Source organism: Sordaria macrospora, chromosome 1 (assembly GCF_033870435.1).
Source record: "Sordaria macrospora chromosome 1, complete sequence".
Classification (NCBI taxonomy): Eukaryota; Fungi; Ascomycota; class Sordariomycetes; order Sordariales; family Sordariaceae; genus Sordaria; species Sordaria macrospora.
The window spans coordinates 6,905,940-6,920,234 of record NC_089371.1 but is presented as its reverse complement, the minus strand read 5'-3'; the positions used below and the strand labels follow the sequence as shown (position 1 = coordinate 6,920,234).

The window sequence follows — 14,295 nt, the reverse complement described above, 5'->3', positions numbered from 1 at the left end:
GGGGGATGGGTTGAGGTTTGGCTGATGCCCCGCATTGTGGACCGTGCGGTGGATAAGGGCAAACCATCACTCCATCATCAGTGAAATTGATTGGATTTTAGTCTCCCCATCCGTTCAACTTTTATTCCCCATTCTGGGACGGGAGCTTCCAGCGAGACGACGCCGCCCAGACTGGCACGCCATCCCCAATCTCATCAATTACCTTACACTCCTCAGCTGAGCGTCCACTGGCTACCTAAGTATATAACTTCCGTTGGTATCGAGACCAGGACCGGATCTGGGAACAGCCCGCATCGCCAAATCGCGAGATCAGCTGGTATTCCAGGCTCGGCCAATTCCACTACCTCTACATGGCATTGCCATTGCCGTTCCGTGATTCGCGGTAGAAAAAGGTATGGAGAAGTTAGCTCGTCAGTTTCGTCACTACCACAAGGAACCGTTCTTTCCTGTGATCCCAAGCTCGAGATACCGCTACTCTTCTCATATTATTTTTCCAGTGCAACATACATCTGAGCGCGTCCTCATCCCTTTCTCACCGACTCCCCTCGGGCTCTTGAGAGCTCTCACCTTAAGGTATCCAACACGACGGAGCTCTCCCTCTTTTCCTCTCCATGCCCACTAGCTCGTCCAATTCCTCGATCGCCGATGCCTACAGATTCCCGTCTCTAGTCCCCACCCATCGAAAGGCATGGAGCTGCCTCGACGAGCACCTCTGCAACCTGCGTTGCCATGACGTTAACTCATCAACGTTAAATCATCACCATCCCTGTCGCAAGCCAGGCCTTCTGGACTTCTACGTCCCTGGTCCTTTTTACACACAACATTGGTAGCTCTGGATATTCACTCACATCTCAGCTTCACTTCCTTCTACCGTTCCCTTGGGAAAACGTACCTACCTACTGTTCGAACGAAAGCCCCTCGTTGCGCCGCCCTCCGTCTCCCTCGCCCGACCGTCGTCCTTGGTCCCCAGCACAGCATGTTAGTGCGCGTTGACCGGATCGTTTCCAGAGTATACCGTACGGTGCGCGGTGTTTGAGAAAAGGACGGCCGCCTCGAGATAGTATGAATCCGATGGAAGCAGGAGGAGGCACTCCAAGCGCAACTGGAAGCCGTCCCGTCCTCCCTGCGATATCGCCCGCTCCGTCCGCGACGACCGGAGGAAACCGTCCTACCTCCGCTTCCGCCTCTCAGCCCACGCCCTCTACCTCTTCCTCTGCCCCGCCCCCCGGTCCGCCCTCGGGCCCGCCTACAAGCCAAGTCGTCTCGAAACGCAAGAGAGGCCTGGGACTGGTCACTCCGACTGCTTGCACCGAATGTCGCAAGAAGCGCGCAAAGGTGTGTGTGTTATGCTGGGAAGACTCCGAACTTCTGATTCTTCGTCTCCCTGTCCCATCCGTTAACCGTGAAGCCATCGAATGGCCATTGGCTAACCACCTCCCCGTTTCTTTTACAGTGCGACGGCGACAAGCCTTGTTGTGGCCGATGTAAAAACCAAAACACTCCATGTGTTTACGAACAACCCGTTCGTCAGTCAAAGGACACACTCAGAAACGAGATCGATCAGCTGAAACGCGAGCAACGGAATAACGAGCATGTGATCAACGCCCTAAGACGGACGGACAAATGGGACGAGATCTTACAGCGTTTGCGCAATGGCCAGAGCATTGATATGATCTCCTCCTGGCTAGATGGCACGCTTCCCTCGGGCGGCGGTACACTTCCCTCCATCGATCGACTAGTCGGGTCAGCCCCCGGTACCTTCACTTTCTCAGGCGACCCAGCTGGGACTTATGGCGGCGCCGTTCCAGGTCTGGCTCCCATCGGCCGATACCCAGGTCAACCGCTGCCAGGCCCTAACCCTACGAGTCCGCCTCAGTTGAGTCAGTATCACCCGAGCCAGTACCAACTGACGCAAGGTCATCCAGGTCGTCTGCAGCGGGCTGTCAGACATGAGGCCGAGCCTCATAGTCCTTGGAGCGGCCAGTTCTCCTCTCATTCTCAGACGGCACGTAGCAACTCGCTATCAGAGGCCATGAGCTGGGCTTCGGAAAGTGGCCAGCAATCGCAGTCAAGGGCAGAGGCATGGGCGGACGCTCAAGCTGGTGTCAACTCTGAAAATCAGAAATTTCGCGGTCTTGACCAGGTGCTTGCTACCGAGATACCGCATTCGCGGTCACCACATGTTGCATGGACGACCATTACTTCGGATAACAGTCTCGTACAACATCTGCTGGCGCTGTACTTTTGTTGGGAGTACCCCACGTTTGCGTCCCTCAGCAAAGAACACTTTCTCAAGGACTTTATGGACGGGCGACCTCGCTTTTGCTCCTCCCTTTTGGTGAATGCGCTCTTGGCGTTGGGCTGTCGGTTCTCCAGCCAGCCCAGTACTCGCGCGAACCCGAACGACCCGTACTCATCGGGCGATCACTTCTTCAAGGAATGCCAGCGACTATTCGACCAGGAAGAAAACCATCACACGCTAACTACAATTCAAGCCTTGGGTATAATGTCCATCCGAGAGGCAAGCTGTGGTCGGGACTCCGAAAGTTGGTATTATGCCGGACAAAGCATCCGACTGGCAATAGAGATGGGGCTGCATCGGGTCCAAGATGACGGCAAGGATTGCGACGAAAGTGCGGTTCAAGCAGCCACGTTTTGGGGTGCCTTTGCGCTCGACCAGTAAGTCCAGTAAATCCGTTGAATAGCCACGCGACCTTGATCTAATGGCGAAAATGTGACAGCGCGTGGTCGTTGGCCACCGGTTCGCTCCCCCAGTGCTCATGCTTTCCACAGCTGCCTCCGAAGCCCGCTATCATCGATGACATCGAGGCGTCGCTCTGGATTCCTTATACAGACGATGGTAAGACCCCGTCGTTTTTTGATGTTGTGCTTGGAGGTAGGCTGATGATAAGTACAGGCGCGCCTCTGCACCAGTCGTGCGAACAACCGTCCAATGTTCGGTCGGTGTACAAATGCTTCTGTGAACTAAGCGAGCTTGTTCACCAGTCGCTGTACATTCTCCATTCACCCGGACGCCCACTGACTAGCAGAGATCTGCTCAAAAAATACACGCAGTATTTGAACTGGTATGATAGGATACCAGAGGTGTTGCGGCTTGGACATAACTTCACTCCCGCTGTGTTGTTCGCGCAGTGAGTCTCTCGATCCCTGGGCTGTTGCGGAGTCTGTGACACGTCTCTAACCTAACGCTGAGCGCAGCATGTATTATCATTTTGCCATTCTTCTCCTGTTTCGGCCGCTGATCAAACTCCGTATTGTTGGATCGAGCATCTCTCCGCGCGATGTGTGTATACAGGCTGCCGACGCCATATCAGGGCTTCTGCGCTCGTACTCGCAACTCTATACGTTGAGACGGACCCCATCGTTTGTCCCCTATTTTGTGCTAACCTCCTCCATCATGCACCTGGCCATTGGGGCCACGGCCTCGGATCAGTCTGACCCAGGTGGGGGTTCAGGTCAAGCGGGACCGAGTAAACATCCCCAACATAGGCTCGATCCTCGGGTTGCTGAAGCCATAAGTCGAGGAATCGCCGACCTTACGGAGATGGCACCATGTCACCACTTTGCCGAACAGGCGCTCAACATACTGAGGTATCTGGCGAAGAAGTGGAACATTGACGTAGAGATACAGACAACGGGGGAAGAGGAAGGGACGCAAAAAGTCAAGATCGACCGCTACCAGACCACTCGACCGGTTACGAGCAGTCTCAACTTCTTTGCGCCTAACGTCACCGAGGGAGACTTCAACTGCAAATGGGGAGAGGGAATAGAATCAGGACGCGGCGCAGCTACGCGGGTGGAAGTCCAGCCTGGAAATATCAGGCATTTGGCCAACGCTACGGACAATCCCCTGTTTTGGCCGTTTCCGATGCAAGGCCGGCCGATATTGGGAACGGGATCCGAGCTGTTGGAAGCGGGTTTTGAGCTTATCTAAGGTGATATAGATCATTTCCTGGCCTTGAATGAGCCTCCGGAGGAAATCGATCTGTTGGCCGATTTGATCGCCGGCAGTTCTGTGGGAGTTGCTGCCTAAATGTCATCATCGGCAAACATGTTACAAAGTTCACCGCTGAAGAGAGCATTGCGGCCAACCATCTGGACCGCACATATAAAGTGTTTCGAGGAAATGTTTCGTCCGTCCCGCAGACTGTCCCGGATCGTTCACAAGCCACATGTTTGGAGGCACCGAGGGGCTTCGCAGGGAGGGGGCAAGGACGAGAAAAAGCGAGGCTCGGCACTTTTGCGGCAAAATCGGAGAGATATGATGCACCACGACTGCCAAGGGAGCAGCAATAACCCAGGGGTTTGAGAGTACCAGAAATTGCATTGGGAGGTGGAACATACCGACGAGTGGGAATTGTGCTGCGGACAGGGGTGTCAGAAAAGCGACAAACGCGTGTTGGAATTCACAAAGCGTAGAAACTTGCGTCATGTAAAGAGACGGGAGTTTGAGGTCAAGGAACGACGGGACGGCTCTTGTGGCCCGGGCTATAGAGTTTGGGAGTGTGTGTGTGTGTGTGTGTGTGTGTGTTTCTTTTTCTCTTTTGTATTACCAGGCTTGCATTCGATACCCCGTGTCGTCTGAGGCACAACGAACAACTCTTATTATTTTTTCCGGAAATCATAATGTAGTGGATCATCATGGTAGGCCAGGAAAGGGGAGATGAAGAAAGGGAAAGAAGAATGATTGTTTAACCGCCATGCGATGTGCGACTGAGGTGACGAGGGTTACATTTAATGTAAGGCAGCGCGTCTACCGCGGCTTGTTGGAGGCTTGATACCCACCGAGCTGATTTCTGAACATGATGGTCCAAATTGAACACTGTCAGTTTTTACAATGTTCTATCCACTTTGTTCGGCAACGATGTCGCACACTCGCAACTCCAGGGACAGATGAGACGGTGACAGCGAAAGTCACATCAGAAAAGGAGACAAACAATCAGCCAACAGGAAGTCGGAACCTCTCAGGGGCGTTTCTTGAGGGCTCTCATTGGTCGCATCCCCGGATCCATCCACGGTAACCCATGCTGCAGGCGAGAGGAAGGGGTCGTCGTCGGATTTTTCTTGGGTGCCTTTGGGTGTTTCGAAACAAGCTGACGCAGAGATCCCTCTTCCCTGCGTTTTGTTTCGAGCGGAACCAATCGCAACGCAGAGAGGCGCTTTCTCTTCCCTTCCAGTCCTCCATGCTTGCTGCAATCTTCAACCCCCATTTCTTCTTCTCTAGTCCCGTTGGTCTGGATCGATTTTGCCTTTTGCAACTTGTGATTGACCAGTCGACGATGCAGAAGAGAGGCCTCTCGACGCCTTGTGAGCTTCGATACAATACACTACATACGCCCGGGTATCAGAGTGAATCTGTATGCCTTGTGAGGACGGGAGATCGTGTTTGTGTGTTGTTGTTGTTGTTGTTGTTGATCTTTGCCTTTGGTTTGGAAACATCCATCATCAGTCACATCACCCCGAACCCGCGGCAAGGCTCTAACTCGAGGAGGTGAGATGGACGATAATCGTTCGGCTGTTCGAACCGTTTCCCGTTCTCGCAGCCTTTTTGGAGGATGAGTGCAGTGTGCAGTGTCAAGTTCCCGTCCGTCATGTTAATTGCTGACCGCCGACAACGACGCAGATCTGAGGTTCCCTTTTTCTTACATACGTACATGCTCCTCTATCTATCTATCTTTGGGAGGGTTCTCGCATCCGAGTCGAGCGAGTCACAATCGTCCATCCAGTGGATGTGACGATGTTTAAAGATGGACGACCATGGAAAAAGAACCCGGAATATGCGTGAATGGGGCGCGCCGCCGTCTCACTTCTTTCCGTCCAGGTCAAGCCTCCAATTCGCCGGACTGTCTCATGGAGATTGCACCCACTTTGAAATTACCTCTCCTCTCTCTCTCTCTCTCTCTCTCTCTGTGTGTGTGTGTGTGTGTGTGTGTGTGTCTCCTTCACTGCCTGGCGTTTCTCTCTCTTCGTTTTCGCTTTTCGTGACGGGGTTCTGTTTCCCTTCCCCGGCTATCTGATCATTTCCTGCTCCCTTGTCCTTTCCCCCATCTTCCCATCATCTCCCCATAATCCTCCCATATCCCACCTCTTCACCACCCCCACCACCCCTGCCCTGCCTGGTACCCTATCTTCGCCGCAGCGTTCCATTGCCTTCGCTTCCTCTCTTATTACTAGTACTACTCGTGCTACCAACAAGGGGGTATAACCTCTTGCTTATCCCCCTCCCCTCCCCTCCCTTCCCTTCCCGCGCCGCCCAGATCAAGCGCCTGCGCTTGACTGCCGAACCTTCTTTTTCTAATATTGTCTTCTACGTATGTATGTGTGGTAAACGTACCACTAGCTTTCAGTTTCATGGTCGGCGGGCCTATTTTCATCTCAAAACACAACTCTCAAACCACTTCTCACAGTGGCCCATTCCGCTCGCTCTAATCGACACGGCGTTTCTGGCAGGTCCAGCAGTTTCAACCGTTCTAAAATCATGGACTCTTATCCCCGTGCTTCAACCAACAGCCAGGCTGCGGCTCGACTACATATTGACGCCCTGACTAAATCCGGGATATCGCGCGACGAGCTTTTATCCGCTCTTTTGGAGGGTTATAATAAGGGTGTGTGTTGACTTGGCCCGCCCCTACCGTCAGCAAAACATCCATCGACTAACATGCGTCAGGAGTTCCTTCGACCATGATGACACACGGCACTTCTTCCATCTTCTCAACACAGGAGCAGCACGCTTCGACAATGAACGATATGAGCCGTCACAACTCGGTATCGACAACCAGCTCGGGGTCATCAGGAAGGGCAGCAAGCATTCTATCAGTGGCAACTTCAACCAGCTCGGTCTCATCACATAACATGTACGACACAACGACTACGCCATCACTCAAGACAGCACTATCAGTGCCAGGGGCGAAAATCAGCAACCGAGGTGCCTCCAAGCCTCAAGGTCCTTACTGGTGCACATTCTGCAACGTCAGTTTCCAGCGCAAGTTCGACTGGAAGAGACATGAGGACGAATTCCACGAGCGACACAAGCGCTACCCATGCCCGGACTGCAACAGCATCTTCTGGGGCGCCAACACCTTCAACCAGCACCACAAGAACGCACATGGATGCACGACCTGCCCGCACGCCGAGCAAGTGGTTCGGTATACGCAGCGGAGGACGGGTTGGGGCTGTGGTTTCTGCGGTGCGTTTATGGGAGCCAGGGACCGGTATTTCGACCATGTGGCGCGACACTACGAGGACGGATGCAACAAGTCTCATTACAACCACTCTCTTGTGATCTACGCGCTGCTTCACCAGCCGCTGGTCAGCCAGGCATGGAAGGAGTTGTTTGCTCAGCTGTACGGACATATACCACGCGATCAGCAGCCGATTCTGGGGTGGGATGCGCAAGCGACGGGGCACGCTCAGGGGTTCTTGGAGGGGGACGCTCCGGGGAAGTTGCAGGATTTGCTCGAGTTTTTCAGGGGCGGGCGAGAGGAGGCAAAACGGCTTGCGAGGTTGAGTCATGACCAGGCTATCATTCGAAGCCGCCATGGAGTGGCCGTTACGGCGATTCGGGTACCGGTGCCGAAACCAAGTGTGGAATCCTTGAGGCCGAGGTCGAAGCGATCGACAGCATCGACGGAGTCACTTGGACATAAGTCGACATTGCAACAGCAACAGCAGTTCAACAAATATAACAACGCCACTAGCGGCAAGACCGCTTTCCCTCAACTGACCTCGAGCCCTACCTCTAACCTACAACACCCACCCCGACACCATCAACAACCACAACAGCCACAACGACACCATCAAATACAACCACAACAAGACCTCCCACTCCAAAAACAACGATCCTCCTCCCTCCCCTCCACCACCACCACCACCACCCTGGCGACCCAGTTCCCCCTCCCACCAACAAACAAATACTCCCACCTCCACTCCCACAGCCTCAAATTCTCCCTACCTGTCGAAACCATCTACGAAACGCCCGAAGCACCATCCACGTCAACAAGCGTGGGTTTCTTTGAGAAGACGCTTGCTACCACGACAAACTTGACGGCAACGTCAAAGCAACAGCATCAACGGGATTTGCAGGGTCAACAACAACAGCTACAACAACAAAATAACCAGTTCATGTTACCTCCTCTTACTCTTTCCACTGATAGTCTTTTTGGGGATCTGGATTTGGGTGGCAGCAACGGCTTTGAGGATTGGAGCAGTATTACTAGTACGGTGGTGAACGGGAATATGGCAGATGGAGCTAATGGGTTTTCCGTTCCGGGGGTTTTGACGGGGTCGGGGTCGGGGGCTGAAGGTGAGGTGAGGTGGTGAAAGCAGATGATGAGAAGAAAAAGCGGAAAAAGGAGAAGAAATACTGGAGGATTTTGTGAATGAAGCGATGTGATGAGATGAAATACAGGTTGGAGAAAAGCTACGAGAAAGAAGCTATTTTTTGGGATACTATACTGGATTATACACCCCCCCTCTCCTTTTTGCTTATTTTATGAAGAAACTTGGATTACTTTTGATGATGAGCAACTTTACCGGAGTCTAGTTGTTTTCAATCGTGATCTGTGAACGTCGTGTCCGGCGGTGCTTCTGGAGGAATCTCTTGAGTCGATTCCGCAGTGTCTTCTCGACTAGGCCAGGGGCAGGCAGGCAGACAGGCATGATCATAAAATAGGCAGGTGCGAACCATCCACCCAGCCTCTTTGGTTTCCAATCGGACTATTTGGTTGTACCTTCCCCTTTTGCTTTCTGCCTTTCCCATAAGTACCTACCCCTCGAGGTGCTCATTCTCCCACCGTACTGCATGGCAAATTCCGAAAATGCGGGAAGAGGGTGTGCGGGTGATGACCGACCTGAAACTGAAACGAAGCCAAGTCAGCCTCTTTTCAGGTGACTCGATGAAACTATGAAACGAAAAAGTCCGCAAATGGAAGTCGCCACAGGCTCACTCCTTCAGCCTGATGACGACCACTTCCCTTTATGGATACTTACCTCTACACATGTACCTTCCACTTTATCTCCGCTGAGTACCTCTACGGCTGGCTAGAGGTAAGGTAGGTACCTCTTGATAACGAAACGTCCACAGCTGGTGGATGGGATGAACCGGCACGTGTCAAGTGGAATGTATTACCGTACCGTTCAGTTGGAGACCGGCCGCAGACTTCGAACTGGAACTTCACCTTCGTTTCAGGTGATGCACCTCTACATTATCTAGGTGAGTAGCCACCACTTCTTACCTCAGTCCTTCCTTCCCTATGCCCTCTGTGTTCTCCGTCACGTTGCGCCCATGTGGTCGGTCGGTCTGTCTTGGCACTCGAGGCCGATGTCCGATCCAGTAGAGGTAAACTGTGTATCCGGAGCGTGGGGGCGGGGACCGATCGATCTATCGAACGAAGTTTACCTACGCCTAGAGCACACTGCCGTCATCTACCGCAATAAGATGTCTCAGGTGGCCTCGACGACGCGGGGTCGGGAGTCTTGGAACTTCAAAACTGCTTCGCTGGCATGGACTTCGGTCCCGGGATGGAAAGGCGGTGCCGTATCGCCGGGTGAGGGGGAGGACGGATTCGGGTTTCGTATTGATCTTGGCTATTCACTTTACTAGGCTGGTAGTGAAATTCTGCTCAGCTGCAGTTGTGCAACTTCGAGATGGCGAGCATGACTGCCTAAGAAAAGAGGACTCGGTGCGAAAACTTCATTGTGTCAAGTTGGCATAAAAGGTCTGTCTATCTGTTTCTCAGGACGTCACTGAAGCAGTTGATTCCCTAGCCGGTGCATCATTTTGTCAGTCATTGAATAATCTAGCACTCCTAAAGGTACAATCGTATCAACATTCGAGAAACAGAATCCAAGTAAGCACTCACATTTCCGTTCACACAGACCACCATACATGAACTGTCTGTTCACTAACACCATTCGAAAAAGACAACCTCTTCCAAAAGGTCTCTCATTCATACCCCTCTGGCCCTCACGCATAACTCAAATGTCTCTATCACAAGCAAGCCCCTGCACACAGGGCAACAAGCTCCCAAGTGAAGCGAACAGTCGCCAGAAAAGCGAGCCGGTCCAGAAGACCACATACTCAAATACTGGCCAAGCACAGCAACAGCAACGGCTGAAGAGCTATTTTGAAAAGAAAAGAGAAAGCAAGCCATCAGCAACCCCGATCAAAAGTTGGCTGAAGGAGCCCGTCCGAGAACAGCCTTGGACTAGTCTTCGTGGTCACCTTCAGAGCGGTAATTCGCCCCTGTTATCACCAGAGCAGGATGGCATGAGCCGAGACTTGGATTTGTTGTGGTTTTCAGGTTCAACAGTGTCTTATGCGGGAAGCGAATCCTCGCTGGAAGCATTGCCGTTGCGCTCCTCCACATTCTTGACAGGGTCTAGGTCGTCGTTTTCGTCGTCATCATCTCGGTCAGAAAAGAGTGCCTCAGGCAATGTGGCTGAGTCTGGGTCTCTGGAACAAGAAGAGTAATGGTAATCTTCTCGTTTGACCAGTACTCAAGGCCGTGATGATGGCTTTTAGCGCGGGGGTCGTTGTTGAGCATGAGAGCGGGTTTCTAAGTCGTTGGTGAAGGAGTAAAAAGCAAGAATGGCGAGAGGAAATACGGGGAGATCGCCTCAAGTTTATTTTGAAGGGTATTGAGTATGCCGGAAAGGTGTAGTGGTTGGGTTTTCTGAGACTTTCACATTAGCACTCTTGTATACTAATCAGCAGCTGGCCTGCTTTCTTTCCATCCTTCTCTTACTTTAGGTAAAGTCTACCTTGCTCCCAAGCACAGTCAGTTCCAGCGCACCTCATCATACCCAATAGCTGAGTGATGGACTCGGGACTCGAGAGATGTATACGCAGCCCGGGTCTATAATTCAGGCTATTACATAATCGGTTACCAATCACATTCTGTCTCTCTGCAACGATCGTAAGTCAGCGTGCTGTTGTGGCACCAACACACGGCTCACAATATTGAATACCCGCAGGTTTGCTACCACTTCGCTACCGAGGAGTAGTCTCAGGGTTTCAACATGATTGAACCCAAACATGGCTTCGGACGGGTTGCCAATGTTACTTTGCGTCCATGGCTTGAGGGCTTGCATCAAGTAAGAGCTGAAAGGCCAGTGTGGGTTGGAATTAAAAGGCATCAGCAAACCAAGTGGCTGTGGCTGAACAGGCGGTATTGGACAAGCCTTGTAGGTATTACATGAGTGAATGGGCTGCGTCTGGGCAAACTCTTAATCGAGTGTCGAGAGAGTATAAATTCATAGGCTCAACCCCGACACTTCACTCTACACTCTCAGCAAGGACTGAAGTCGCTTATATCACTCAACGATGGGTTTGTCCACGCTTCTTTATTGGGCTGGGTTGTCGGTGGGCGCCTGGGCCTCGGGAGCACCCAGACCTAATGGCAGCAAAATATACGACTACGTAAGTGACAATAGACAAAACATGCTTCAGCAAAAGCGAATGTTGCTGACAATTCCCGCTCAGATCATCGTCGGCGGAGGAACCGCGGGAAATGCATTAGCGACGCGTCTCAGCCAGGGACTTCCCGAAGCCAAGATCCTCGTCATTGAAGCCGGTCCAGCCGCGCTCGATGAAGACGCCATCAACGTCCCAGGACTCAAGGGAGGAAACCTCGGAGGGAAATATGACTGGAACTTTCCAACAGTACCACAGGCGGCTCTCAACAATCGCACCACCGTGGTCAACAGAGGCAAAGTCCTCGGCGGCTCGTCCGCCATCAACTTGCTCAGTTGGAACCGAGCGGCGGCTGTCGAGTACGACCAATGGGAAAAGGTGGGAAACCCCGGATGGAACTGGAAGTCCATGAGCACCGCCATGCTCAAGGCGGAGAACTACACTGGTGGTCCACCCGGTTCGGGAACAAAGGGACCAGTTCACGCCTCTGTAAGCCGTTACGTGCCCGAGCATCAAAAGTTCTTCGTGCCCACGATGGTTGGCTCACTGTCCATCCCGGACAATAACAACTCCCTTCAAGGGAATCCTATCGGCGTCATGATCCAGCCTAGCAGCATCAACCCGACGAACTACGTCCGGTCCTACAGCGCCAACGCCTACTTGCCGAAGGCTGGACCCAACTTGGAAATCCTCACGGACACGTTCGTAGCTAAGGTCAACCTCGAAAAGCAGACTCGGGCTAGCAGCACCTACCAAGCAACGGGCGTCACCCTAGCCAACGGCACCGTCATCCGGGCTTCGCAAGAAGTCATCCTCTCCGCCGGCGCGATCCAGACCCCCAATCTGCTCGAGCGCTCAGGCATCGGCCGTTCATCTGTCCTCCGGGCCGCCAACATCACGCAGCTCATCGACCTCCCCGGCGTCGGTGAGAACTACAATGACCACCTGCGCTTGCAGCTCGTGTACCAGCTCAAACCGCAGTACCGCAGCTCCGACCTGCTCAAGTACAACTCCACCGCGGCCGCTGAAGAACTAGCCAAGTGGCGCGCCGGCATCCCATCCATCATGGATGACAAAGCGGGCGCTTACGTGTTTGCCAACTGGGAGCAAGCCACCGGCAACAAGTCCAAAGCTGCCCGTCTTGTGGCTCTCGCTCGCTCCGTTGCAGCCAACCTCACAACCACCACCACCACCACCGACAAAATCGGCCACGCCGGCCTGAAAACCAAACTAACCCTCCTCACCACCCCCTCCGTGCCCCAAGTAGAAATAATCTTCTCCGACGGCTTCGCGGGTGGCTACCTCTCGCCTTCCGACCCGCTCTACTCGCAGGTTCCCAAACCGCACTTCTTCAGTCTTCTCGTCGCCATCCAGCACCCACTTTCCACAGGGTCGGTACACATCGACACCTCTTCTCCTTTGCATGGAAACCCCGTGATAAACCCCAACTTTTTGTCAAACAAATACGACATGGCGGCTTGCATCGCCGGTCTGAAGTTCGCTCGTCGCATAGCCTTGTCTGAGCCCTTACGGAGTGTATGGGTGGATGAGTACAGTCCCGGGTTGGATGCCGTGAAGATGAATGATGATGAGGCGTGGAGAGAGTATGTGGTGAACACGATGCAGAGTATTTTCCATCCGACCAGCACGGCGGCGATGTTACCGAGGAGAGAGGGAGGGGTGGTGAATGGGAAGTTGAGGGTTTATGGGACCGAGGGATTGAGGGTGGTGGATGCGAGCGTGTTTGCGACGCAGTTGGGCGCGCATGTGCAGACGGCGGTTTATGGGGTAGCGGAACGGGCGGCGGAGATGGTGATAAAGGAGTCGAATGGGCGGAGGGGGTAAGAAGGAGGAAACGGAGAGGGAGGTAAATGTTTGAGAAGATGCCGTGGCATCCATTGAGAACGACGAAGAGTGAAAACGGATGTTGTTTGGAAGAAAGAAAGGTGGCGAGTTGCGGAAGGTGCCAGCGTATCTAGTATCCACTACAATAAACGTAAAACCATATAAGCTTTAGGTTTCTCAAACCTTTCAATTATCAGTAACAGCTGCATGGCGCAGCGGAAGCGCGCCGGGCTCATAACCCGGAGGTCACTCGATCGAAACGAGTTGCAGCTACAGCAAAAACTTCTTTTTTGTGCCCTTTTTCCCCATCGCCTCGCTTTTTCTCTTCACTCGCCATTTTCCTCTCTTTTTTTCTTCTTCTCTGCCTCTTTGTAGCCACGCGATATGCTAAACCCTTACCCAGTCACATTTCTAGCCTCACTCGACATTGGCGGAGAGAGGACCCCGGCGCTCTGCTTCATGCGCGCTGTCCGCGCTGCAGCAGTGCGGACATGGATGGCACCGGCCTTTTTTTCTAGTTGCACAACGAATCCGGATGCAAGGGAAACTGCACGATTAGCGCGGATGGGGGGAAGTCGTCTTGGTCTCTGCTTGGCGAGTAACATCATGATGAGGGGCAAGCTTTCAGGTGATGCTGTTTTGATACCACCCACTCGTGTTTCTGTCTTTTGGTGATCCGGTTATCGGGAAGTGTCCAGATCTTTCATCTTGACGGGATGTGTGACTGTGTAATGCCAACCTCATACGTCCACGAAAGATGTGGATGTCTAGTTTGGATGGAAGTCCCTCGGATCCCCCAACAAACCGACTGATTAATACAGATCTGATCTTTGTACATGGCCGGCATGATCTGGATGGGCGGGCGGCAGTGCACCATCATCCTCAGCAAATCGAGGACAAATAGGCAACACAAAAAGCAGGAATTCCACACCTGGCGGAGTGCCATTGGAGTGGGGGAATCCCTCGCTACGACTGTGGTTGGTTGGCGCCTGGTTTTCACATTGCAGTAGACCAAG

General features: G+C 53.0%; 3 protein-coding genes and 1 non-coding gene across 4 annotated transcripts; all 4 read left to right on the top strand.

Moving 5' to 3' along the window:
* The first annotated feature begins 105 nt into the window (after window positions 1-105).
* SMAC4_00182 (uncharacterized protein) lies at window positions 106-4,893 on the top strand. The gene is made up of 5 exons (XM_024655218.2): window positions 106-1,335; window positions 1,454-2,679; window positions 2,742-2,860; window positions 2,918-3,152; window positions 3,220-4,893. The coding sequence occupies exons 1-5, from the start codon at window positions 1,063-1,065 to the stop codon at window positions 3,953-3,955; spliced, it is 2,589 nt and encodes an 862-aa protein (XP_024510987.2). The 5' UTR covers window positions 106-1,062; the 3' UTR covers window positions 3,956-4,893.
* Window positions 4,894-5,895: 1,002 nt separating this feature from the next.
* SMAC4_00181 (uncharacterized protein) lies at window positions 5,896-8,914 on the top strand. Its single transcript, XM_003351591.2, has 2 exons — window positions 5,896-6,626; window positions 6,689-8,914. Exons 1-2 carry the CDS (start codon window positions 6,500-6,502, stop codon window positions 8,338-8,340), a joined length of 1,779 nt encoding a protein of 592 aa, XP_003351639.1. The 5' UTR covers window positions 5,896-6,499; the 3' UTR covers window positions 8,341-8,914.
* A 2,312-nt stretch (window positions 8,915-11,226) lies between these two features.
* On the top strand, window positions 11,227-13,461 carry SMAC4_00180 (uncharacterized protein). The gene is made up of 2 exons (XM_003351590.2): window positions 11,227-11,440; window positions 11,504-13,461. The coding sequence occupies exons 1-2, from the start codon at window positions 11,345-11,347 to the stop codon at window positions 13,277-13,279; spliced, it is 1,872 nt and encodes a 623-aa protein (XP_003351638.1). The 5' UTR covers window positions 11,227-11,344; the 3' UTR covers window positions 13,280-13,461.
* A 19-nt stretch (window positions 13,462-13,480) lies between these two features.
* Window positions 13,481-13,552, top strand: SMAC4_13113. Its single transcript has one exon. It is a non-coding gene; the product is annotated as a tRNA-Met (tRNA).
* The last annotated feature ends 743 nt before the right edge of the window (window positions 13,553-14,295 follow it).